This window comes from Physella acuta, unplaced genomic scaffold (assembly GCF_028476545.2).
Source record: "Physella acuta isolate Inbredline_101_S28 unplaced genomic scaffold, ASM2847654v3 ptg000322l, whole genome shotgun sequence".
Classification (NCBI taxonomy): domain Eukaryota; kingdom Metazoa; phylum Mollusca; class Gastropoda; family Physidae; genus Physella; species Physella acuta.
Window position 1 is genome coordinate 92,898 of NW_026731841.1, and position 24,567 is coordinate 117,464.

General features: G+C 39.2%; 2 protein-coding genes across 3 annotated transcripts in view; both read right to left on the reverse strand.

The window, feature by feature from the left end:
- LOC131940547 (tRNA dimethylallyltransferase) overlaps window positions 1-12,140 on the reverse strand; it is a 39,588-nt gene extending 27,448 nt beyond the window's left edge. The window contains exons 1-3 of one of the 2 annotated variants that reach the window (XM_059299214.1): window positions 12,000-12,140; window positions 6,216-6,356; window positions 6,017-6,115 (exon numbers count right to left, since the gene is read on the reverse strand). In XM_059299214.1, coding sequence (XP_059155197.1) covers window positions 6,017-6,115; window positions 6,216-6,356; window positions 12,000-12,122 — 363 coding nt within the window. In that variant the 5' untranslated portion in view covers window positions 12,123-12,140. Of the gene's footprint in view, window positions 1-6,016; window positions 6,116-6,215; window positions 6,357-8,175; window positions 8,239-11,999 lie in introns of those variants that run through there. The other variant, XM_059299215.1, reaches the window with a different exon arrangement.
- A 7,569-nt stretch (window positions 12,141-19,709) lies between these two features.
- Window positions 19,710-24,183, reverse strand: LOC131940569 (transcriptional regulator Myc-2). Its single transcript, XM_059299262.1, has 3 exons — window positions 23,921-24,183; window positions 22,023-22,638; window positions 19,710-21,906 (listed from the first exon to the last, which is right to left on the reverse strand). The coding sequence occupies exons 1-3, from the start codon at window positions 23,975-23,977 to the stop codon at window positions 21,122-21,124; spliced, it is 1,458 nt and encodes a 485-aa protein (XP_059155245.1). The 5' UTR covers window positions 23,978-24,183; the 3' UTR covers window positions 19,710-21,121.
- Between the last annotated feature and the right edge of the window lie 384 nt (window positions 24,184-24,567).

The window sequence follows — 24,567 nt, forward strand, 5'->3', positions numbered from 1 at the left end:
AACACAGCACGGCCACGCTCTGTTGCCAATGGATTATAGGGATTATCTCGCCCGTGACATTTTCTCCGCACTGGTGTTGTCCGTTAAGCAGTCAGTCGCGTGTCTGGTAACTACGACTAAACATGGGAAGGTAACAAGTAAAGGTGACGTCACGTGCTAATGTTGATAAATAAGTGAACAAGGTCACTGCTGTTAAAGTAGTTCATTCAATCACACCCCTTCTAGATAACCAGGATGGTTATTACACCTTAGCCAGGTCAAATAAAAATACGTTGGTTACATGCAGGTAAAACTACAGAGGTAGGAACCACAGCCTACCAGACGGGTAAACACGTACCACTAACCAAGTCACACAGGTCAGCCACCAAACTACAATTAATGATTGAACAACATCTCCCAGACTGCCTTTGACTGAAAATGTTTACAATCTTAAATTTGAATTGATTCTCTATCTTAGGGTCGGTAACAATTCTATAAAGCTGACCACTTGACCAACAATAGAGTGACTACACAAACAAAGCACTACTGTTATTTCAAGCCATGCACATGCTGACCGTCAAGTACTAATGGAAATATAGCGAGGAAGACAAAGACAAAGTGAACATCTGTGGACACGGCAATATTGGCGTGAGTGAACCAAGTCCCGGGGTGTAATGGACCGTGCAAGCTTACAACCTTTTCTTTGATTCGCCTATTACAGGGGCGAACAATCGGCTTTGACCGGCGGGGTCGATAGCGCGGGATCCCACGTGACCGGTAAACCCCCACATAAGCCAGGGAGCCCTGTAATGTTAAGTCAGCTAACAGACACATTCCACGCACGTCTTCGCTGGGACGCTGGATGCGAATAGGAATGAGCTAGGCAACACCCAGAGACTGAGGCCTTACATGACAATAAGGCGGCAGATCTCTTGCTGATACGGGGCTTGATTTGTTGGAAAATACTTGGATAGTAGTGATACGGGGCTTGGGTCAATCTGTAAGGAAATATTTGGATAACACCAGATTGAAGGCAATATCTGATGAAGACATTTGTTTTTGAAGTATACCGATAATGAGGTAAAAATACTAGTAACCGCACTAACACTTCTCGATGGCTAAAGTTTTACTAGTACGTCTCTTCTCGCGTTCGAGCGAAACCTTGACAAAGGAAAGAGTTTGCTCGTTAACATAAAGATGAAAGGCTAGACAAACTAGCACGTGCAAGTATCGTTTGTTTGCCAACATATTGGCTACGGTCATCTAGGTGATCACAAGTTCTGAATATTGGAAGCTGGATTGTTCATTCACACTCTTAGTAGTCGTACATCAGGTGGTAGGGTGGTATACAAGCCGAGGCTGGTGTATGCACGTGTGAGGGAGGTGTGTGAGACGGAGGTGTATGTGTGAGGGAGGTGTATGCACGTGTGAGGGAGGTGTGTGAGACGGAGGTGTATGTGTGAGGGAGGTGTATGCACGTGTGAGGGAGGTGTGTGAGACGGAGGTGTATGTGTGAGGGAGGTGTATGCACGTGTGAGGGAGGTGTGTGAGACGGAGGTGTATGTGTGAGTGAGGTGTATGCACGTGTCAGTGAGGGAGGTGTATGCACGTGTTAGGGAGGTGTTTGTGAGGGAGGTGTATACATGTGAGGGAGGTGTATACAAGTGTGAGGGTGTAGATACAACTGTCAGTGAAAAATACGACAACTTTGTTCTGCAATAAATACCATAACCACCTCTTGTCAAAACAATCTAATTCTAAACGGTTTGGTAGGCCGCTGATTTAAACTGTGCAAGACTTTAACTGAGTCCTTCCCTCCGATGACCGGTAAAGTACACCTACACACAGGCAGCCCCCCCCCCCCCCCATAAAACAGCCAATACACCTAATCCTAATAGATAGACAGTGATGGGGTTAGAGTTGGGATATATTCTTGGCGGCCGCTTACCATCCCATAGAAAACCGGGTTTCTAACTAGACCGATAACATGTATAATACGTACCCTCGAGATGGAAGTAATTACCATGTGGGGAGGGCTGATATAGAGGGAGTCATTTATCTGGGGCTAATGTACTCGGCTCGATCTAAAACTTCTCGAGATGTGGAGATGATTGTGCTGCATCAATATAAGGTGATGTAGGTGAATGCCTACGGGTAGAGGTACATACACAACACCAACACCACACGTCACAGTTGGTGTATAACTCCCCCCCCCCCCCCCCCCGTAAAGCTTTTTCCCCCAAAGGACGTTTGCAACAAAGGACAATTACCCGATGTAACAATTTCCCAAAGTACACGCCGAATGGACCATTGACCGACTGTGTTTCTGACTTCTAAAACGCCTGTAAATATACAACGCACGTCTTCGTGTTCACGTAAATTGTTTACATTGTAACAGCGCCCAAGAAACTACCATCCCCATGTAACTGTGCACGTGAAACCACATCCCCCATAAACAGAATGTGAAACATTTTCCACGTGAAATTCCCCCCCCCCCCCGCAATGTAATTGCAGCTGAATGTGCAATTACCGCGCCCCCGTGTAATTGCTCGTGAAACCCCCTCCCCTAGAGGGTTTACCTCCTAATGAGACCACCCCCACCCGACCAGTGTGTACCGTGTACGATGAACCCCCCTGCATGAGACACAAAGATGTACAAAGCCATGCCCTACAAGATGTACAAGTGGACCAAAAAACTCACGCTTCGATCAGAAAGACCAAACAATTTACTACTGGAGTTTGACCCACAAATATAAAAATAGACCAAGTAACTGGAGCGTTGACCTAATGATAGAAACTAAGGTGACTTCTCCATTTTTTTAGCACGTGCCGATAGTACAGTCATAAAATAGAAGTCATCATCTAGAGACTCGAGCTCAAAGTATTTGTTCTACGGAATATACTGACATCGCTATACAACTGACATCGGTATACCACTGACATCGCTATACAACTGACATCGGTATACCACTGACATCGGTATACCACTGACATCGGTATACCACTGACATCGGTATACCACTGACATCGGTATACCACTAACATCGGTATACCACTGACATCGGTATACCACTGACATCGGTATACCACTGACATCGGTATACCACAGACATCGGTATACCGCTGACATCGGTATGCCACTGACATCGGTATACAACTGACATCGGTATACCACTGACATCGGTATACCACTGACATCGGTATACCGCTGACATCGGTATACCACTGACATCGGTATACCGCTGACATCGGTATACCACTGACATCGGTATACCACTGACATCGGTATACCACTGACATCGGTATACCACTGACATCGGTATACCACTGACATCGGTATACCACTGACATCGGTATACCACTGACATCGGTATACCACTGACATCGCTATACCACTGACATCGCTATACCACTGACATCGCTATACCACTGACATCGGTATACAACTGACATCGGTATACCACTGACATCGGTATACCACAGACATCGGTATACCACTGACATCGGTATACCACTGACATCGGTATACAACTGACATCGGTATACCACTGACATCGGTATACCACTGACATCGGTATACCGCTGACATCGGTATACCACTGACATCGGTATACAACTGACATCGGTATACCACTGACATCGGTATACAACAGACATCGGTATACCGCTGACATCAGGGTTGAATTATTCCCATGAGTTTCCGCCGAGATGAATTAGCCAGTGTTTATCTGCTGGTCAAGCAGGGTAAACTTAAACAGCACAGGGCCAGTTGACTCTGGCCGTGAGAGAAACCCAGGATATGTGTGGGGGATGCGGCGGCTGTAGGCAACAATAAACAGTCTGACAAGTTTGCTGAGCATGTGGAAATGGTGGCAGGACATGCTGGGAAGGCTCAGTTGTCTCAACAAAAACCCTTCATACAGTGGCGGCAAACCGTACTTACTGCCCTTTGTTTCAACATTCTGGCTCGGGTTATTCAAATACCGTATTACAACAACATCATATTCTTGTACATAAAACATCAGCAAGGGTGAGATCTTGTTAAGAGACGGTATGTTGTGGCCTGACAGCATTAGACATCAGGTAGTCTGCTGGATGACCACTACCTTACTTGTCCAGAACTGGACAACAGACACCACTGGTATGTTTACAAACAAAAGCGAGGTTGAGCATGTACAGTGGTAGAGACGGTTTATTTACCAACATGTAGACTACTAAGTAGCTGCAAGTCATTCTACTACCGGACCTTTATATTACTGTTAACTTCACTGTTGGAACCAAATCTATCATGTCAATAAGTGTGTGTATGTGCAGAATAGTAAAATGACTAGTCAATTATTCAAATAAAAAATAGAGACTGGAGCTAACAATTATTACAGGTGCTATAGGTAAAGTCCAAACTTGCAATTGAAATAGCAAAATATTTTAAAGGAGAAATAATAAGTGCAGATTCAATGCAAGTACAGATAACTCATTTTTTAAAACTATAGGCATGCTTGCCAAGGGTCGGTGTGGTTGATTCGGTAAAGCTCATGGCTGCTAAACCGAAACTTCCCGAGTTCGAACCCTCAGGCAGATGAGGCTCATTAGCTGGGGACAGCAACTCTTCTAGGAGAGACAACTGCAAAATCAAACAACTTCTGCCTTGTAGTTTGTTCTTGGTTGGACAAAGGCTATGTAAGCAAATCCAAAAAGAAAAGCAGGCTGAAATCGGAGTCAATGGGCTCAATGGCGCATAACCAGTTGACATGTAATACTAAATTGTGTTGGAGGGGATCCCTTCCAAAACTAAAATTAAGAACGAAGAAGGCGTTCTTGCTAGTACTGAAGGATTAACAGAGTGCCAGCACCCATCCAAGAGAACCTAGGTCCCCAATTAACTGTCAATGCTGATGTAGATGACCAACTATTGGACTAGCTAGGTAGAATTTTAAGAAACAGAGTTTAGCACTATAGATGTAATTGTCTGGTCACAGAGTTTAGCACTGTAGATGTAATTGTCTGGTCACAGAGTTTAGCACTATAGATGTAATTGTCTGGTCACAGAGTTTAGCACTATAGATGTAATTGGTCACAGAGTTTAGCACTAGAGATGTAATTGTCTGGTCACAGAGTTTAGCACTATAGATGTAATTGTCTGGTCACAGAGTTTAGCACTATAGATGTAATTGTCTGGTCACAGAGTTTAGCACTAGAGATGTAATTGTCTGGTCACAGAGTTTAGCACTATAGATGTAATTGTCTGGTCACAGAGTTTAGCACTAGAGATGTAATTGTCTGGTCACAGAGTTTAGCACTAGAGATGTAATTGTCTGGTCACAGAGTTTAGCACTATAGATGTAATTGTCTGGTCACAGAGTTTAGCACTATAGATGTAATTGGTCACAGAGTTTAGCACTATAGATGTAATTGTCTGGTCACAGAGTTTAGCACTATAGATGTAATTGTCTGGTCACAGAGTTTAGCACTATAGATGTAATTGTCTGGTCACAGAGTTTAGCACTATAGATGTAATTGTCTGGTCACAGAGTTTAGCACTATAGATGTAATTGGTCACAGAGTTTAGCACTATAGATGTAATTGTCTGGTCACAGAGTTTAGCACTATAGATGTAATTGTCTGGTCACAGAGTTTAGCACTATAGATGTAATTGTCTGGTCACAGAGTTTAGCACTATAGATGTAATTGTCTGGTCACAGAGTTTAGCACTATAGATGTAATTGTCTGGTCACAGAGTTTAGCACTATAGATGTAATTGTCTGGTCACAGAGTTTAGCACTATAGATGTAATTGGTCACAGAGTTTAGCACTATAGATGTAATTGTCTGTGCAGATAAAGCTTGTTCTACACTGCTGTTACCCAGTTTAACTTTATATGGAAAGCCTAGGTATGAATTCCATTTATTAAGTCTAAATAAAATAACCTAAAGGAATATGTGAGGAAAACTATGAATTGTTTGTTAAAATAAAATCACATACAAATAGTTAAAGTAGAGCAACTTCCTAAATAATAATGGGAGATAGGTAAGGTACTTACAAATTTTGTGACAAGAAAATCCCACAAAAGACTTTCGATGTAGTAATTAGTGCCCCCAACAATAACAGGTAGCTTCTTCTTGTGAAGTAATCCCTGAATCTGTCTTGGGTTAAGGACATTTACTTTTCATACCTTTTTGGATTCTACCATATAGTGCCTAGAACAGATACAAAACCAATAGATAAACTAATAAGGATACTATAGGCAGTGCTTTGTCTCTGAAGTCTACAACATTGTAATGTTTACGATCAGCCTCGAGGTAGCTGATCATGTGATGTGGACACTCTGCCTGCTCCTCCTCTGTCACCTTGTTTGTAATTATGTCCAGTCCTTTATAAATCTGATCAATAAATATTCAGACATTTATTTTACAAGATAAAACAACACATATGAGATTAACTAAAAGCAAAACATTTGGTACACGTAACATGCAGTTGGCATGTCACTCCAGGGCATCCATTAAAAATATTACAACTACACATACAGATAGTGCTTAGACCTACTACTTTATTTTAGTATAATTATTGAATCATACTGTTGTTTTAAATGTAAGCATCATAATTTATTTTAAATAAAGGAATATGTCAAAACAACAATTTGTAGTCTATTGTAACTGTTGAGATTGTTTGTACAGCAGCAGTATAAACAGGAATGTTGGACCATCAGTAGAGCCAGGCGTCCTTTCCTTCCTCTACATTGCAATGGACAACCACATGTTATTTTAGTGATAAACCCAATCATGGTTTCAACATTCTTTTAAGGCTATGCTACATTTCATTTACTTTAGTAGTTCAAACTGCTGTACTAAATCAACTACCAGATTTCCTATAACAACTATGGTATGTAATATTCTTTGTTACAAAAGAAATTCAAAGGTGTATATTAAAAAAGGATTATCAATAATGTCAGCCTCATGAATTTGTTTCTTTTACAATAACATTCTTATCATTCTAAATACTATCCCCTAAAAAAATGTCTAGAACTTGAGATAGTTATTTCACTATTTACCACTATTTTACCAATTCATCTGGGCATTTTGAGTTTTTAAACTTTTTATACCAGAATCTGTGCAACAAATAATTTTTCCTCAAATTCATCTTTCATGACTTCAACTAAATTAATTCTGTCCCTAAATTAACCCACAATGGCTCAGTTTGGTGTTATACATCAACTTTGCAAAAAAATAAGCCTAATTATTAATTAAAACATTTATTTTAGGCTGTGACTAGTGACATTATTATTCCTTATTATATATCATTGCACAAAGTATAACTTCCTTAATTCTTTATTAAAATATGCATATATCACAATATATGTTTTGTTAACTTGTTAAAGTTATATATTGCAATGGAATAGGTTTAATGATACAATTATTGTTATAAAAGTATTTGAGACTGGCTATTTAAATTTAATAACCTATAATTAACTTTTTATCTTAAGGAAAGATGTCTACTCAGAATGTTTTAAACTTTTGATTTAGATGCGAAATAGCTGCACAACAATTCTAGATGTATTCTGGCTAATTGTTAAAAATAAAATACCCTAAAGTGTTGTAGTCCTCAAAACAAGAAGTCATCATAGACATTGGAATGTTATTGTAGGGCTCATTTTTATTAGATGTGACTGCTAGTTCTGACCACCAGATAACTAGAGATTATAAAAATTGAAGCTCAAGAGCTTTGAAAATTCAGTCATTTGCGTCTTTAAAGCGAATTATGACTTCACCAGACAGAACACTGAGCACTGTACAAAGTTTTAAAACCAACTCAAAACTCTTGTCCTGCATGTAAAAAGTAAAATTTAGACGCGGTGCTTGTGTTGAAACAGATAAACCCTGCACAACATATAAATAAACTACACACTTACACTGGGGGCATCCATACCATAAACCATGTCAAGAATTTCTACACTTTTTACCTTTACACTACAAATCATCACCAAAAGCCAGGACCAATACCTAAAATGGCATCACAACTTTAACATGCCTCTCAAATTTGCAATTGTAAGATACAACAGAATTTTTGTTTCTGACATACATAAGTCTAAATCTACAGGGGTCAATCAACAGTGAATATTTCTAGTAATTTTTACAGCAATTTACAAAACCAAAAATTTATTTTAACACCAAAGATAAATTTCTAAAATTTATTTTCCAGCACCTTAGCAAAAGTGTCGTCACAAATTCAAAAAATCTCCTCCTTGTCTCACACTAGTAGAAAAACTTCTGGCCTCCCATCCAAAGTGCACTGTCAATGTCATTTATGAACGACCAGTTAGTACCTCTTTAGTAAGCAAGCAATGAAGTTAACACAAATAGGTCTTAACCCAATGAGGCCTTATGACTTGTTAATCTTATGATTGTTTATATTAATCATGTAAATATATAATATTTAAAAAAAAAAAAAAAATTTTCCACATATAAAGTACATATATCTATATATATAATTCTCTTCTTGGAAACCCTAGAAAACACCAAGCTGTAAGCGCGCCTAGCAGCCCCCTCTCTTCCTCTCTAGGAATATCCCTACCACCCCCACATGGTCTGATGAGCTGTGGTTCACGCTAAATGTTAACAATTATAGAGCCGGGTATAGTGACGGCTATTAGGGGCAGATAATTTAGTTTGAAACGATTTTAAACTCAGCTTCTTCTTAGTAGTCTTTTCATTATATTTATCTCAAAATATCACACTAGATTCTAGATCTACTTATCTTTCTCACTTCATTCTGGATTTTAATTTACATCTGGAAATCTAGATCAAGAATCTAGATTCTTCTTTCAATTTCTACTTTCTCGTATACGAAGTATAAAGGCAGTATCATAGCAACAAAAAAAATTGAGACGTTTTACACCCCCCTGTTTTGCAATTTTGTCAGTATGTCTGTGTGTGTCTGTGAACAGGATAACTTGAGTACCGTAACAGCTAGGTTGATGAAATTTCATATATAAGCAGTATATCAAATTTATAGTTCTGTATCAACTTTTCATCGATTTCCGGTAACCAGAAGAGGAACTTATTCTACTTTCAATTTTTCAAAAGCCCATAACTTGAATCCTGTGTTTCAGATAGATAAATGAAATTTCACATTTAGACTAAGGAAAAGATCAAATTCTCTGTCAAATTTTGAATAATTTCCATAGACCGGAAGTAGATCTAGTAATTTACGCTATTTCAGATTTATAAAAAAAAAACGCATGTGAATTTATAAAGTATTAATGGTAATCTATCGTTTTAAGTACATAAAATTATTAAAATCTGCCAAAACTAGTAATGTGAAAAAAAAGTGACTCATTAAATTTTAGTAATTATTTCACATTTTTAGGAGGATTTATTTCATTAATTTACCTGTTCTTAAACAATTGTGTTAAAACTTTTCAGTAAAAAACAAAGACTAGTGATGTTTTCATCAGATGCAAAAAAGCACATTTACTTTAGCAACCATCTTGTTTAAATTTTTTTTTTTTGGTAAAATTATAGTTAGAGATGGCTGCTTTTTATACAACAAATGCTGCTCGCAAACACTGCTGTTTAAAGTTAATTTCTTGCCTATATTGATATATTTAGCCATTGATTTTGGTTTATTATTCAGTTATCTATAATATCTGACACAAATATATCACAAAATACTTCTATTAAAAAAGCCTTAACTAGGAGGCAACTTTTTCACATATTACTAGCCTAAGCTGATTTTATGCACCTAAGATGATAGATCACTGTAATAATATTCCGCACTATTATAAATTATACACATATTGTTTGGCGTTCACTTGGTGCGCAATTTTGTTTTCTACGAGATTCGTTTCTATTTAAAAAAGTATAAGTAATTAAATATGAAGTGACTACTCGGAAAAAGATTTTTCACCCCAATGTCTCCACCTGGTCTGCAAAAGATAGTTCTGCGCATGTGCAGTGACCTTAATAGCTGGGCTAGGGTTAGGCTTCTGCGATTGGTTTGTAAGCATACGCATGCGCAGTAACATCGAAAAGTTCGCAGCGAAGGCAAGTCGTGGTTTCTCTCCATTGCCCATACATATCTTTTTCCGGCTAGAATCGGCCAATTAAAAATGGATTAAAAATCATGTCTATATCCTGAGTTGCCATTCCTCATAGTGTTAAATAAGAATATTCGAGAAAGTTTGTGGGAGATCACTCCCAACTTTTTTTTTGTTAGATTAATCTTTTAGTTAAAATTAAAAATGGTATGGTAGTCTCTCTCTCTCTCTAGGGGTCATCCATAAATGACGTCAAGCTTTTTTGGACAATTTTTACCCCCCCCCCCCTCCTCTCTGTCACACGTCGTCACAAAAAGCCAGACCCCCCCTCTCAACCTACAACCCCCTTAAAAATTGCAGTTGAATTTTTTTTAAACATCGATATTTTTCTAAAATCTTGTCTAAACTATTACAATTTATTAAAACAGTTATCTAAAATGCGAAATAACGTCTAAAATTCGTTTTCTAACATTGCTTTTTTGGGTAATCTATTGTATTAGGTACGTAAAATCGCCCGCGACTAGTAATGTGAAAAACAGGTGACTCCTTAAATTTTAATAATTATTTCACATTTTGAGGAGGATTTATATTTTGAAAAATACAAAAATGTTTCCTTGTTTCATTTATGTACCTATTTTTAAACAATTAAAACTTTTCAGTAATAAATTTAGACTAGCGATGTTTCCAACAGACGCAACCATGCTCATTTACTATAGCAGCCATCTTGTTTATTTTTTTTTTTGTAAACTTATAGCGCAAGATTCAGGGGAAGCCACTCTAACTTACAGATGGCCGCTTTTTATATAGCAAATCCTGCTCGCAAACACTGCAGTTTAAAATTGATTTCTTACACTAGTTTTTCTCACTAAATCTAGAATCTACGCAATTTTCAATTTAAACATGACCACTGAATAATAGACATACATATTTAATCCATAAGCCACTAATTTTGAAGTTTTTAGTTCGTTTTAAACTAAATTACTTAATTTAATATTTATTGACACTCACTGCCATGGCCAACACATCCCTCCATGACAACTCTTCTAACCCTTGAAGGTAAAGAAAACCACAAATGCGATTAGACTTTTTAAGTGGCCATGTACCCAGAGTTCCCCACTAGTGATCATCAAATAGAGGTCACGTGGTTTTTAAAATATAAAAAATTTGGTTGTCATTCAAAAGTCGTGTCTTATTTTAAAAAGCGCATGCAATATTTGATTTATTTCTTCATATAATGATAAACCTAATAGTTCTACAACCTCCAATTCATTTTTGTGACCTCCAGGCTGATATTTTAGAAGTTCTATTAATTTTAATGAGACCGACTTTTAAATTTAGCCTTCATTCTCCAAAGCAAATTTTAAAACGCTTTTCTGGCATATTTAGCCTTGCCACTTATTGTTTGTTGTTATGACACGGAAATCCCGCCATTTTGCGCGTGGTAAACATTTTTAAATGTAATTAGTTGAAGGTCGCTGGAATTTGGCCGAAAAATTGCCGAAAATCGAACGTCCGGTCCGGGCGCCATATTGTTGTTAGCAACCGACCACGCCTCCAAGTTAGCGAGAAATACTACTATATACTATATTGATATATTTAGCCATTGATTTAGGTTTATTATTCATTTATCTATAATATTTGACACAAATATATCACAATATACTTCTATTAAAGCCTTGAAAATGAGGTAACTTTATCGTACATTATTAGCCGCTGGCGATTTTACGTACCTAAAACAATAGATTACCCTTTTTTATAATGCAAAAATGTGACGTCACAACATCTGAACCCCCCCACTCCCCCTCATCACACATCGTCACAAAATTACGGACCCCCCCTCCCCCCCTACGAGTGTGACGTCATTAAACATTTATTTAGGTTAGGATGACCCAGGGCCCTAGGGCCTAGGCCTAGCCCTAGTCTCTAACTCTAAGTCTAAAGAGCAGCATCTTGAAATCTAAGAACTTTTAACAAGTCAATAAATTCGTACTTGCATTGAATCTGCACTTATTATTTCGCCTCCAAAGTATTTTGCTATTTCAATCGCAAGTTTGGACTTTCCAGTTCCAGTAGCACCTATAATAACCACGATAGGTATCCTGTAGGCGGCCATGTTGCTAACAGCAGACAACAAGTTACACGGAAACGGAAGTAAAATATTATTAGGTTTTTAACTTGCAATATACTTTAATTATTTATTAATTAATCAAGTTCGATAGAATTTGATCAGCTGTCATAAAAGGCTATGTATATGTAGAAATATGTTATAAATAAGGGTTAATAACTTAATAACGTCATCTCCTACTGAAAAAGCTTCTGGATTTAGTGTTACGATTAACTCAAACTTCCTGCTTTAAAGGTTACGACAAAAAAAAAAAAAAAGAGTAACCTAAGCCTAAACTAAAACTATAGTTACACTATAGATCTAGTGGGTTATAAATAAGGCCTAATAATATAGTATAGATCTACCTGCTAGGCTATTTTCTGCTAGATTTGATAGTAAAAAAAGGGTAAAATAAACCGGGAGTGAGCTCCCCTAAACTTTCTCGAATATTCTTATATGTAACAAAAGGGGATGGCAACTCGTGATATAGACATGATTTTTAATCCATTTTAATTTAATTTTAAATGCTTAATTTTTACTTTCTCGTATATACGTAGTATAGAGAAAGTATTGTAATCGTGCAAAAAAAAATCGAGATTTTTACAAATCTCGACGTTTTACACCTCACTGATACGAAAAAACATAATTTTGCAATCTTGTCCGTATGTCTGTGTGTGTGTGTGTCTGTGTGTGTCTGTGTGTCCGTGTGTAAACACGATAACTTGAGTACCGTTACAGCTAGGTTGATGAAATTTCATATATAAGTATTATATCAAAATCGTAGATCCGTATCAACTTTTGAGCGATTTCCGACAACCGGAAGTGGTACTTTTTCTACTTTGAATTTTTCAAAAGCCTATAACTTGAGTACTATTTCAGATAGATAAATGAAATTTCACATGTAAGTAAAAGATCTAATTCTCTACCTTCTGTTAAATTTTGAGTAATTTCCGTTGACCGGAAGTAGTAATTTACGCTACTTCCGATTTCTCAAAAAACTAATGTAAATTTATTAAGTACTAATACTATTGCGCACTATTATACACACCTTTATTAGGCGCTCGCTTGGTGCGCAATTGTTTTTTACTGAGATTCTATTCTATTTTTAAAAGTTTCAGTATTTAAAATGGATTAAAAATCATAACTATATCCCCAGTTACCATCCCCTGTTGTTTTATATAAGAATATTCGAGAAAGTTTAGGGGAGATCACTACCGGTTTATTTTAAAATAGAATAAAATCTCGTAGGAAAAAAAATTGCACACCATGTGAACGCCAAATAAAATGTTCATAATAGTGCGGAATATTATTAGTACTTTAATAATTTACCTGCGTTTTTTTTTTTTGAGAAATCAGAAATAGCGAAAACCGGTCAACAGAAATTATTCAAAATTTGATAGATTTTTTTTTTTATACTTTGTATATACGAGAAAGTAAAAAAAGTCGCAAGACAAAGGTCACAAATGTGTATTTGCGTGTACTTTGTTAATACTTATATGTATTATGTATTCAAATTAACATACAATTAATTCAGTGTAAACATTTTAGATATATATGTGTAGGTTGTATTTGTATGGTTACAATATATAATTGTTCCAACCTACTCAGTTTTCATTGTGTTTTTAAAGTGCAAACTTCGAATCAGCTTGGGAAGAAGATATAGCGCTAGTTAATATGATTTCTTGTCTTCAACACGTCACAACAAAAGTTCTGCCACCTTTACTGTCCACATCTACTGACCTCATTACATAACATGTTGGTGATAGAATCAAGACAAAAAGCCGACACGGTACACAGGCTGTGGTTAAAAGACCAAAACGTTAACACAACATGTGGACGGACAAGGCCGACATAGAAAAGACCCATTAAAAAAACATGCAAGAAATAGCGATGTACCTACATATCTTTTGTAATAAATCTATATGCATGCCATTGAGGCTGCTGTGTAAATTATCTGATTAGTTTACTTATTGTGAAGATCAAAGTCGGATTATTATTAAAAACCATACGCCCTAATGCTCTTACAGTTTATAGTTTACTAGCGTACCCATCCCCGCGCGTTTCCGCGGGAATAGAAGAAAGTTCGACCGTAGTTCGACGAAATATATAAGAAGGGTTTCATCCATGTGTTACCAATCCTATATTCTTATACGCGTGACCTTGATTTCTAAAAGTTAGTTATTTAAATGCGCTTGGATCATAAATATCAGGACAGGGGTTTACCTACACTACCGCATGAAAACCTTGAGTGTACAGTCATTAATCACTCACAAATAATGAGGTAGAACACACTTCGGTGACCGCCCATGTATCAGGGACGTAGAGCGGCGCTCTCATGAGCCCCCCCCCCCCCCCCCGCCCCTGATTACACTACCGCATAGGCGCCGCGTACGGCCCCTGGCTCCTTAAAACCAACAGGCGCCATCGTGCTCATAGGATAACCCAGAGTGTCAAATAGCATCCTCTTAACAATGATGCAGATTGCGTCATTAGCTAAAGTGGCACAAATGCACAGGATTTTTTCTTTAACACGTAAAAAAAATATTTGACCTGTTTCAAACATCAGTGTGACTGATGTAATATGTTAGCGATACTAATGGTCTATGTTAGATGCTCGATCTTAATTTCTGATTGGATCTTCTAAAAATAGATGCTAATTGCATCATTCGTAAAGTGACGAAACTCTACAGGATGGTTCCTCGATTTACAAAAAGTTATTTTTTCAACATTCGCAAGGTGACGAAACTGTACAGAAGGATTTCCTCGCGTTACAAAGTTATTTTTAGAAGTGTGACTTTATTTTTAGATTTGAGTTATCCACAGAATTTGTGTGTGTATAGTGAAAAATCGCACCCTCCCCTGGCGCCGCCCATACGAAATTTAAAAAAAATATTTTTTGCAGAACCCTTTCAGGTAGTGTTCTAATCAACTCCCCAAAGTCTCATGGCTATCGGATGAACGGTGTCAAACCAAAATCGACTTTTATTGTTATATACAGTACATAGAGAAAAATCGCACCCTCCCGTGGCGCCGCCCTTGCGAAATAAAAAATTATTTTTTTACAGACCCTTTTCCAGAGTGTTCTAATAAACTCACCAAAGTTTGATGGCGATCGGATGAACGGAGAGAAACCGCCATTGACTTTAATTTTTATAGAGAAAAAATAAATTGCGCCCTGCTGGGGCTCCACCCCTGCGAATTTGAATTTTTTTTTTTTTTTTTTTTTTGCAGAAACCTCCCCAGAAATATTCACAACTTCCCAAAGTTTCACGACGATGTGATGAGAGGTGTAGTAATGCATAAAAGACAAACAGACAGACATACATTGCTTTATATATATATATATATATATATATATATATATATATATATATATATATATATATATATATATATATATATATATATATAAATATGTTATTAAAGAATAAAAGCACCACCCTCATAATAACACCAAACATTTTACAATTCTAAACAAGTTAATCAAAATATTTCTTAATACATATTTGTGACTTTTTCTGTGACTTTTTTCATATTTTTTTTCATGTGACTTTTTTGTGCTGTCTCTTCATTCAGTTGAAAACTCAAGGTAAAATGTGTCCTTTAATGAAGACTAGATCGAAGTCTATATAGACTAGTATTTTAAAAAGTCGCCTTCACTGGCTATCCACGTCGTTTCTTATTTTCAAGAGGTTGGAATACTACACTATGTTTAGGCAATGTTGGAATTTAGTTGTGCCAGCTGTGAGATTGTAGACATCTAGTGATGTAGTGCCACATGTCTGTGTGTACACCAGCCCGTGTGTCGCATGTCTGTTACCCAATCCTGTGTGTCGCATGTCTGTACACCAGCCTGTGTGTCGCATGTCTGTACACCAGCCTGTGTGTCGCATGTCTGTACACCAGCCTGTGTGTCGCATGTCTGTACACCAGCCTGTGTGTCGCATGTCTGTCTGTACACCATCCTGTGTGTCGCATGTCTGTACACCATCCTGTGTGTCGCATGTCTGTACACCATCCTGTGTGTCGCATGTCTGTACACCATCCTGTGTGTCGCATGTCTGTACACCATCCTGTGTGTCGCATGTCTGTACACCAGCCTGTGTGTCGCATGTCTGTCTGTACACCATCCTGTGTGTCGCATGTCTGTACACCATCCTGTGTGTCGCATGTCTGTACACCAGCCCGTGTGTCGCATGTCTGTACACCAGTCCGTGTGTCGCATGTCTGTACACCATCCTGTGTGTCGCATGTCTGTACACCAGCCCGTGTGTCGCATGTCTGTACACCAGCCCGTGTGTCGCATGTCTGTCTGTACACCATCCTGTGTGTCGCATGTCTGTACACCAGCCCGTGTGTCGCATGTCTGAACACCAGCCCGTGTGTCGCATGTCTGTACACCAGCCCGTGTGTCGCATGTCTGTACACCAGCCCGTGTGTCGCATGTCTGTACACCAGCCCGTGTGTCGCATGTCTGAACACCAGCCCGTGTGTCGCATGTCTGTACACCAGCCCGTGTGTCGCATGTCTGTACACCAGCCCGTGTGTCGCATGTCTGTACACCAGCCCGTGTGTCGCATGTCTGTACACCATCCTGTGTGTCGCATGTCTGTACACCAGCCCGTGTGTCGCATGTCTGTACACCAGCCCGTGTGTCGCATGTCTGTACACCAGCCCGTGTGTCGCATGTCTGTACACCAGCCCGTGTGTCGCATGTCTGTACACCAGCCCGTGTGTCGCATGTCTGTACACCATCCTGTGTGTCGAATGTCTGTACACCAGCCCGTGTGTCGCATGTCTGTACACCATCCTGTGTGTCGCATGTCTGTCTGTACACCATCCTGTGTGTCGCATGTCTGTACACCATCCTGTGTGTCGCATGTCTGTACACCAGCCCGTGTGTCGCATGTCTGTACACCAGCCCGTGTGTCGCATGTCTGTCTGTACACCATCCTGTGTGTCGCATGTCTGTACACCAGCCCGTGTGTCGCATGTCTGAACACCAGCCCGTGTGTCGCATGTCTGTACACCAGCCCGTGTGTCGCATGTCTGTACACCAGCCCGTGTGTCGCATGTCTGTACACCAGCCCGTGTGTCGCATGTCTGTACATCAGCCTGTTTGTCGCATGTCTGTACATCAGCCTGTGTGTCGCATGTCTGTCTGTACATCAGCCTGTGTGTCGCATGTCTGTACATCAGCCTGTGTGTCGCATGTCTGTCTGTACATCAGCCTGTGTGTCGCATGTCTGTCTGTACATCAGCCCGTGTGTCGCATGTCTGTACACCATCATGTGTGTCGCATGTCTGTACACCATCCTGTTTGTCGCATGTCTGTACACCATCCTGTGTGTCGCATGTCTGTACACCATCCTGTTTGTCGCATGTCTGTACACCAGCCCGTGTGTCGCATGTCTGTACATCAGCCTGTGTGTCGCATGTCTGTCTGTACACCATCCTGTGTGTCGCATGTCTGTACACCAGCCCGTGTGTCGCATGTCTGTACACCAGCCCGTGTGTCGCATGTCTGTACACCAGCCCGTGTGTCGCATGTCTGTACACCATCCTGTGTGTCGCATGTCTGTACACCATCCTGTGTGTCGCATGTCTGTACACCATCCTGTGTGTCGCATGTCTGTACACCATCCGTGTGTCGCATGTCTGTACACCATCCTGTGTGTCGCATGTCTGTACACCATCATGTGTGTCGCATGTCTGTACACCAGCCCGTGTGTCGCATGTCTGTACACCAGCCCGTGTGTCGCATGTCTGTACACCAGCCTGTGTGTCGCATGTCTGTACACCAGCCTGTGTGTCGCCTGTCTGTACACCAGCCTGTGTGTCGCATGTCTGTCTGTACACCAGCCCGTGTGTCGCATGTCTGTACACCAGCCTGTGTGTCGCATGTCTGTACACCAGCCTGTGTGTCGCCTGTCTGTACACCAGCCTGTGTGTCGCATGTCTGTCTGTACACCAGCCCGTGTGTCGCATGTCTGTACACCAGCCTGTGTGTCGCATGTCTGTACACCAGCCTGTGTGTCGCCTGTCTGTACACCAGCCTGTGTGTCGCATGTCTGTCTGTACACCAGCCTGTGTGTCGCATGTCTGTCTGTACACCAGCCCGTGTGTCGCCTGTCTGTACACCATCCTGTGTGTCGCATGTCTGTACACCAGCCCGTGTGTCGCCTGTCTGTACACCATCCTGTGTGTCGCATGTCTGTACACCAACCCGTGTGTCGCATGTCTATACACCAACCCGTGTGTCGCATGTCTGTACACCAGCCCGTGTGTCGCATGTCTGTACACCAGCCTGTGTGTCGCATGTCTGTACACCAGCCTGTGTGTCGCCTGTCTGTACACCAGCCCGTGTGTCGCATGTCTGTCTGTACACCAGCCCGTGTGTCGCCTGTCTGTACACCAGCCTGTGTGTCGCCTGTCTGTACACCAGCCTGTGTGTCGCATGTCTGTCTGTACACCAGCCCGTGTGTCGCATGTCTGTACACCAACCCCTGTGTCGCATGTCTGTACACCAGCCCGTGTGTCGCATGTCTGTACACCAGCCTGTGTGTCGCATGTCTGTACACCAGCCTGTGTGTCGCCTGTCTGTACACCAGCCTGTGTGTCGCATGTCTGTCTGTACACCAGCCCGTGTGTCGCATGTCTGTACACCAGCCTGTGTGTCGCCTGTCTGTACACCAGCCTGTGTGTCGCATGTCTGTCTGTACACCAGCCCGTGTGTCGCATGTCTGTACACCAGCCGTAGACATGTAAACAATCTGTAGAACAACTGATTAGGTTAGAGCTGATAAAACGGGGGTCACCTGGATCCCATAATGAAGTCAATCATGCGGAACCATCAGGAAACGACACGTCAACAGTATCAGTCCTCACAAAACAGCCCTGTATGACGAGTTGTAACCAGTTGTGTCTTATAGCAAACATCAAAACAGCCCTGTATGACGAGTTGTAACCAGTTGTGTCTTATAGCAAACATCAAAACAGCCCTGTATGACGAGTTGTAACCAGTTGTGTCTTATAGCAAACATCAAAACAGCCACGTAACGACCCCCCCCCCCCCCTACACACGCAGTCCTCACAAACATTAACTGCACATTAGTTTGAATTATTGTAGCTATTTTAGTAACCCCCCCCCCCCGGTGAATAATATCAATATGTCGAATCATGGCTGGTTATTTTATTCTAAGCTATACAGTGAGTCTACACAATATATTTATGTGAGCATGTAGTGAACCATCAGGCTATGTAGTTTACCGTAAGGTTATGTGACGGTATAGTGTCATGTAGATTGACCGTGCAGTTTACCGTTACTAATCAGTGCATTAAAAAAGTCACCTGAACAGACCGGCAAGTGCAGCATAATGAATGGCTACACACCCTTACACAAGGTGTGCCCTGTGTGTCGGCATACCATGACCCATATCTTGTCCCTCCCACCCCATACAGGGAAAAGCCCGCCAACAACGGATGTACGCATGTTTCAGGCATGCTATCCTGGACCCTTGGTTTAAACTTTGATAAACCAGGAATGCTGCACATTACTGTTGTATTAATTAACTTACATAAGGGAAGTAACAAGTCTTGACTTTTTATAAGTTTATTCATCAAAAAAATATAATCAAATCAAACTGTGCTGTTTAACACACCAAGTTCATTACATTTAATTTTTCTGTTAACAAAAAATACACACAAATTAAAACTGTCAATACTTTTGACAATCTGTACATATGTTACATAACAAGAATTTCATCAAGAAAACAAACAATAGTCAGCAGTCAAGCTGTATTCCTTTAGAGCATCTTACTAACATCAGTCATTAATACTAGTGAACAGAACTAGGCAAATAACACTGTACATACAAATCTGTTAACAATCTAAACCCAATATTACATTATTTTTAAAACATCAATCTTGAACTTATTACAGCTTGCAACCATAAACAATTCAGTACACAAGTTAAAAGTTCATGACAACTTCACTGTATGGAGACCACTGTGTAATATAGGGCTATAAAAAATTGGGTGAAAAATGCTCACTCACAAAAAACAAATTGGTGGTTTATAGAAATTGACCATTACCTTAAGGCAAGTATGAAAAATAGAAAACATTTGAAGTATTGAAAAAAATAGTCATACTAATGCCTACAAAATCATCAACAGGGGAAATATTAAGGAAACATTTTTATACTAATGCCTACAAATTCACCAACAGAGGTGAAGTATTAAGGGAACATTTTTATATCAATGCCTACAGATTCCAATTAAAATGCCAGAATAAAAAAAAAAACATTGAACTTTCTCATACAGGAGACTTAATTGTAAATTTGTGAAATGAATATCAACATCTGACAAATTGAGTGCTGAACATTATCTCACAGCTGAACACACTTTTCTTAACATCCAAAGTAGAACTGAACACAATCATTGTGTCCTTACAATTCCATGTCTTAGTTATCAATTTGACACGCAAGTAGAAATGGACAATCTTAACACACAATTCAATCTGTCCTTAAAATTTACCATGTCTTTGCTACATTTTTGACACACAAGTAGAACTGGACAAAAATCACTGTCCTTACAATTTACAGTGTCCTACTTAACAGAAATTTGGACCCGTTTCAAATCATAAAAAAGAAAATAAGAAAATAAAAAAGGCAGTGAAAAAACAAATGAGAGCAAGCCTTGAAACATATGTCAGGCCAGTCTCCATTCATATACTTCATATAGTGACCTGACAGCCACCATTCAAATATAAATCTTTTATGTACATTGCATTTGTTGCACATCTTTACTCTTTCAATAATTACATTAATCAGCACAAATCAAACAAACAAACCTTTCTTAACTTACACTTTCAATAATTATATTAATCAGAGCAAAGCAAACTCACAGACCTTACTTAACTTTCACATTCATACATCAGGGGATGTACTTGCATCACACACTTCTATACCAAAAGTTCAAACTAGTCCAAAACTGCATAGAAAAACTTTATTACTTAACCCCACTTCTTGACTGTAGCTGGCGCAGCTGCTTTTTAAGCAACTCTTTTTTGTGAAGTTCTCTAGAAATGTCATCCTCTTGTTGTTTGTGAAATTTTTGAAGTTCTCTAATGTAAGTTGTTGATTCATTTAAGATCACTACCTTAGATGCCTTGACCTGATGTGCTATTTTGGGCACTTCGTCTCTCAAATCAACAAACAAATCAGCCAGCTTCTGACGGCGGTTTCTTTCCAACTGGTTGTGGTGGTGTTGCTTCTCCTTGTCAGAAGCATCTAAGGCCAGCTGCTTCCTTTTGTAAATCCTCTTAGACAGGACAGTGGGTCTGCCTGTTTCTGTTGAGGATGATGGGTATGCACAAGCTCCAGGGCTCATGGCATAATCATGGAAGTTGACGCTGTTACTGTTGCACAGAATATGTGTATAGGCTGGCTGGATGCTGGTCTTCATCTTTTTCTCCTTTGCCATTTTGCGTTTCTGGCCAAGCAGACTGGTACGACCAGCCATTAAGTTTTCAGCCAGGGAGGCTGAGCTGGACACTCCATACGAAGTAAATCCAACTGATGACTTCCCACTGGAAGGAGACAAGGCTTTCAGCTGGGCAGAAGCAGTTGATGACTTGGAAAGCATTGTCATGAGGCTCCCACTAAGTTTGCCAACTGGACCAGGAGAAGCAGCAGGACTCATCGCAGGTGAAGAATCCTGAGTTACATATCCACAATAGTCTGCGCTACGTGGAGCATCAGTGATTGTCTCGATGTCAACATCACTATCATCACCTGTAATTTAAAAGTTCATATTAGTAACAATAATTTACAAGAAACATTTAAAATGCCTCATTTTTAATTTGTTAAAAAAATTTACTTTACACTTCAGATATTTTAAATATAAGCACCTGTGATTGTACTGGAGTGACTGGAAGGTGAGGGGGTCTCTGGGAATACAACCTCCTCCGCCTCCTCTTCAAACAAACCCAAGAAATTAGGATAAACACTGCTTTTATTTAGGAGATCCAAGCTATCGTCTGTTTTGGGTATGTGTCCCCAAGCACAAAATCTCTGTTGTTGCAGTTGCTGTTGTTGGAAGCTTTGGTCAAAGTCAAAGTCTAATGGATTCATATTGGGTCCTAGAAGAATGTTTGTAGGCTCACTAGTTGGAGTCCCACAAATAGAACTTGGCTGTGGCTGTATGGCTCCCATACCCATAAATGGGTCTTGTCTTGCTGACACCCTGTACTTGATGTACTTATTGGGTGTATCACACATGTTGCAGTCCCCTTCACATTTTATGTTCAGGCCAGCATCAATATCAGGGCTATCCAAGTATTTAATCAAGTCCACTGGGTGTTCATCATCAGGCAAATCAACATCACTATCAATGCTATCACAGGTAGTGGCCAAGGATGACTGAGAAGATGGTGAAGATTCAAAGATGTGAGTGTCAATGTCTTCCACATCTAGCATACCATCACTGAAGTAGGAATTCAAAGAATCTGGGTCTATAATGAAAGCCTGTGAAGTAAAGAAAAAAAAAGGTTGACATTTGTAAACAAAATGATCAGAAAAAACATAACATTCAGATTATATTCAATAAAGCTGATTGGCTTAAATGAAAATGTTATAAAAATTAAGATCACATACAAAAATATTGACACAATCATCATACACAACTAATTGGGTTTTTACTAAATTAAGTAGATAGATCTAACAGTACTTGAAAAAAAAACATTCCTTTTAAAATTAAAATATTAATTAAGTTTAAAAATATCCAAATTCTATATTAGAGTTTGGAATAGCTAACCCGATTTAGATCTAGATCTAGATCTCTAGAATCTCTATCTAGAGGAATCTAGTTGATCTTAGGAAATCAAGATAGGCTAGACCTATTTATTGTAGAATATTAGTGTAGAATCCAGATCTACTAGAGAAAAAAAAACCTATTTAAATCTAGAGATATCGATCTAGATAAAGATATCTAGATCTAGAATCTAGGTTCTAGACTAAATAAATTATAATACTAGCCTAAATAATTAGATCTAGATCTCTAGATCTATCTATAAATCTATTCTTATTTTTATTCTATATTAAATCTAAGATCTAGAATCTAGATAGATCTAGTACTAGATACTAGATAGAGCTCTAGATCTAGATCTAGATTTGTATTCAAAATAAAATCATATGACACAGTAAATATAAATATTAGATCTAGAATTTAGATCTAGATCTAGATCTAGATCTAGAATCTATATCAGGCAGACTCCAGTAATTCGGCCTAGATCTAGAGATGGAACTTAGTTAATTTTATGTCTTAAATCCGCGGCCTTGAATTTAACAAGACATAGCCACGTGAAAATCACGTTGCGACCGCCCCGAATTAGCATCCAGCTGGTTTAGCGCTGTACTACTAAAGTAAGTGTAGATTCCAGAGATTTAGATACTCTGTACATCACTAAGTCTGTCATTACATTGACAAATGGGTAAATTATTGCATTACTTAAACAAGTATTGACGTTATAGTAAAATTATAATTGTGGTGCGATTATCAGGTAATATAATCTAGATTAGAACTAGATCTAGAGGAGGGAAGGATGATTAGTAACAATAACATGTTTCACGATGAAACATATGCGTCGTTAGAAATCAAGTTCTACATGACAGCCATAACTGTTGACGAATCATCTGTAAAACTCGTTGTGAAGGAAAATAATATACTACTATGAGTGGGTAACTCCCACTGTGAGATCCCGTAACATAAAACTAAAAATTATATTGTCTAAGTCTATATTGGACATACCATTTTTCCAACTGAGCTATATCCACAAACTGAATTAGAATTTAGAACACCCGGCATTACTCCTGCCCTTGAAGAGAACCAACAGCAAACTGCGGTGATCTCCGCGCACACCCTGCTCAATATAGATTAGAGCAGGGCAACTAGACAGTATTCTTACGCCCAAAGCATTCACGACCAAGGTCAGATTTACGCAATAGATGAATGTGTTGTAGTACACTTTAAATTTTTGTTGAAACTTTGTTACTTGATGCAATTAATCCTTCACAAAATTAATTTGACGACAAAGTGGCAGTGGAAGGCCGAAGTTGTATTTATACTGTAAACTACTTCGCCATCCAGTAAAAGGAGTGCTTCGGTCAGATGGCGGGAAAATATGTAGGCGGAGCTTGTGCTGCCAAAGCCAATGGGTTTTTCGCAGAACTTTACTAACACTTGTTGAATGGTTTCAATGAACGTATTCACCCCCACCGAAGCCAGCGCATGAAGCGGGGGTTTACGATATTTGGGCCCCCTTTTCCCTCCACCCTCTCGCATCTCTCCTCTGAGGCCTTGGTTAATTTTGTTTTTAATTTTATCTTTTTCTAAAAAAAAAAAAAGTTATACAAAATTACCCTTTTTCACATGGAAAATGCTACTTTACCACACAA

Coding starts and splice junctions, on each gene's coding strand:
- LOC131940569 (XM_059299262.1), bottom strand. CDS start 23,977: ATGCCGGGTGTTCTAAATTCTAATTCAGTTTGTGGATATAGCTCAGTT. Junction 22,639..23,920: donor ATAGCTCAGTTGGAAAAATG/GTATGTCCAATA, acceptor TTTACTTCACAG/GCTTTCATTATAGACCCAGA. Junction 21,907..22,022: donor TCACTCCAGTACAATCACAG/GTGCTTATATTT, acceptor TTTAAATTACAG/GTGATGATAGTGATGTTGAC.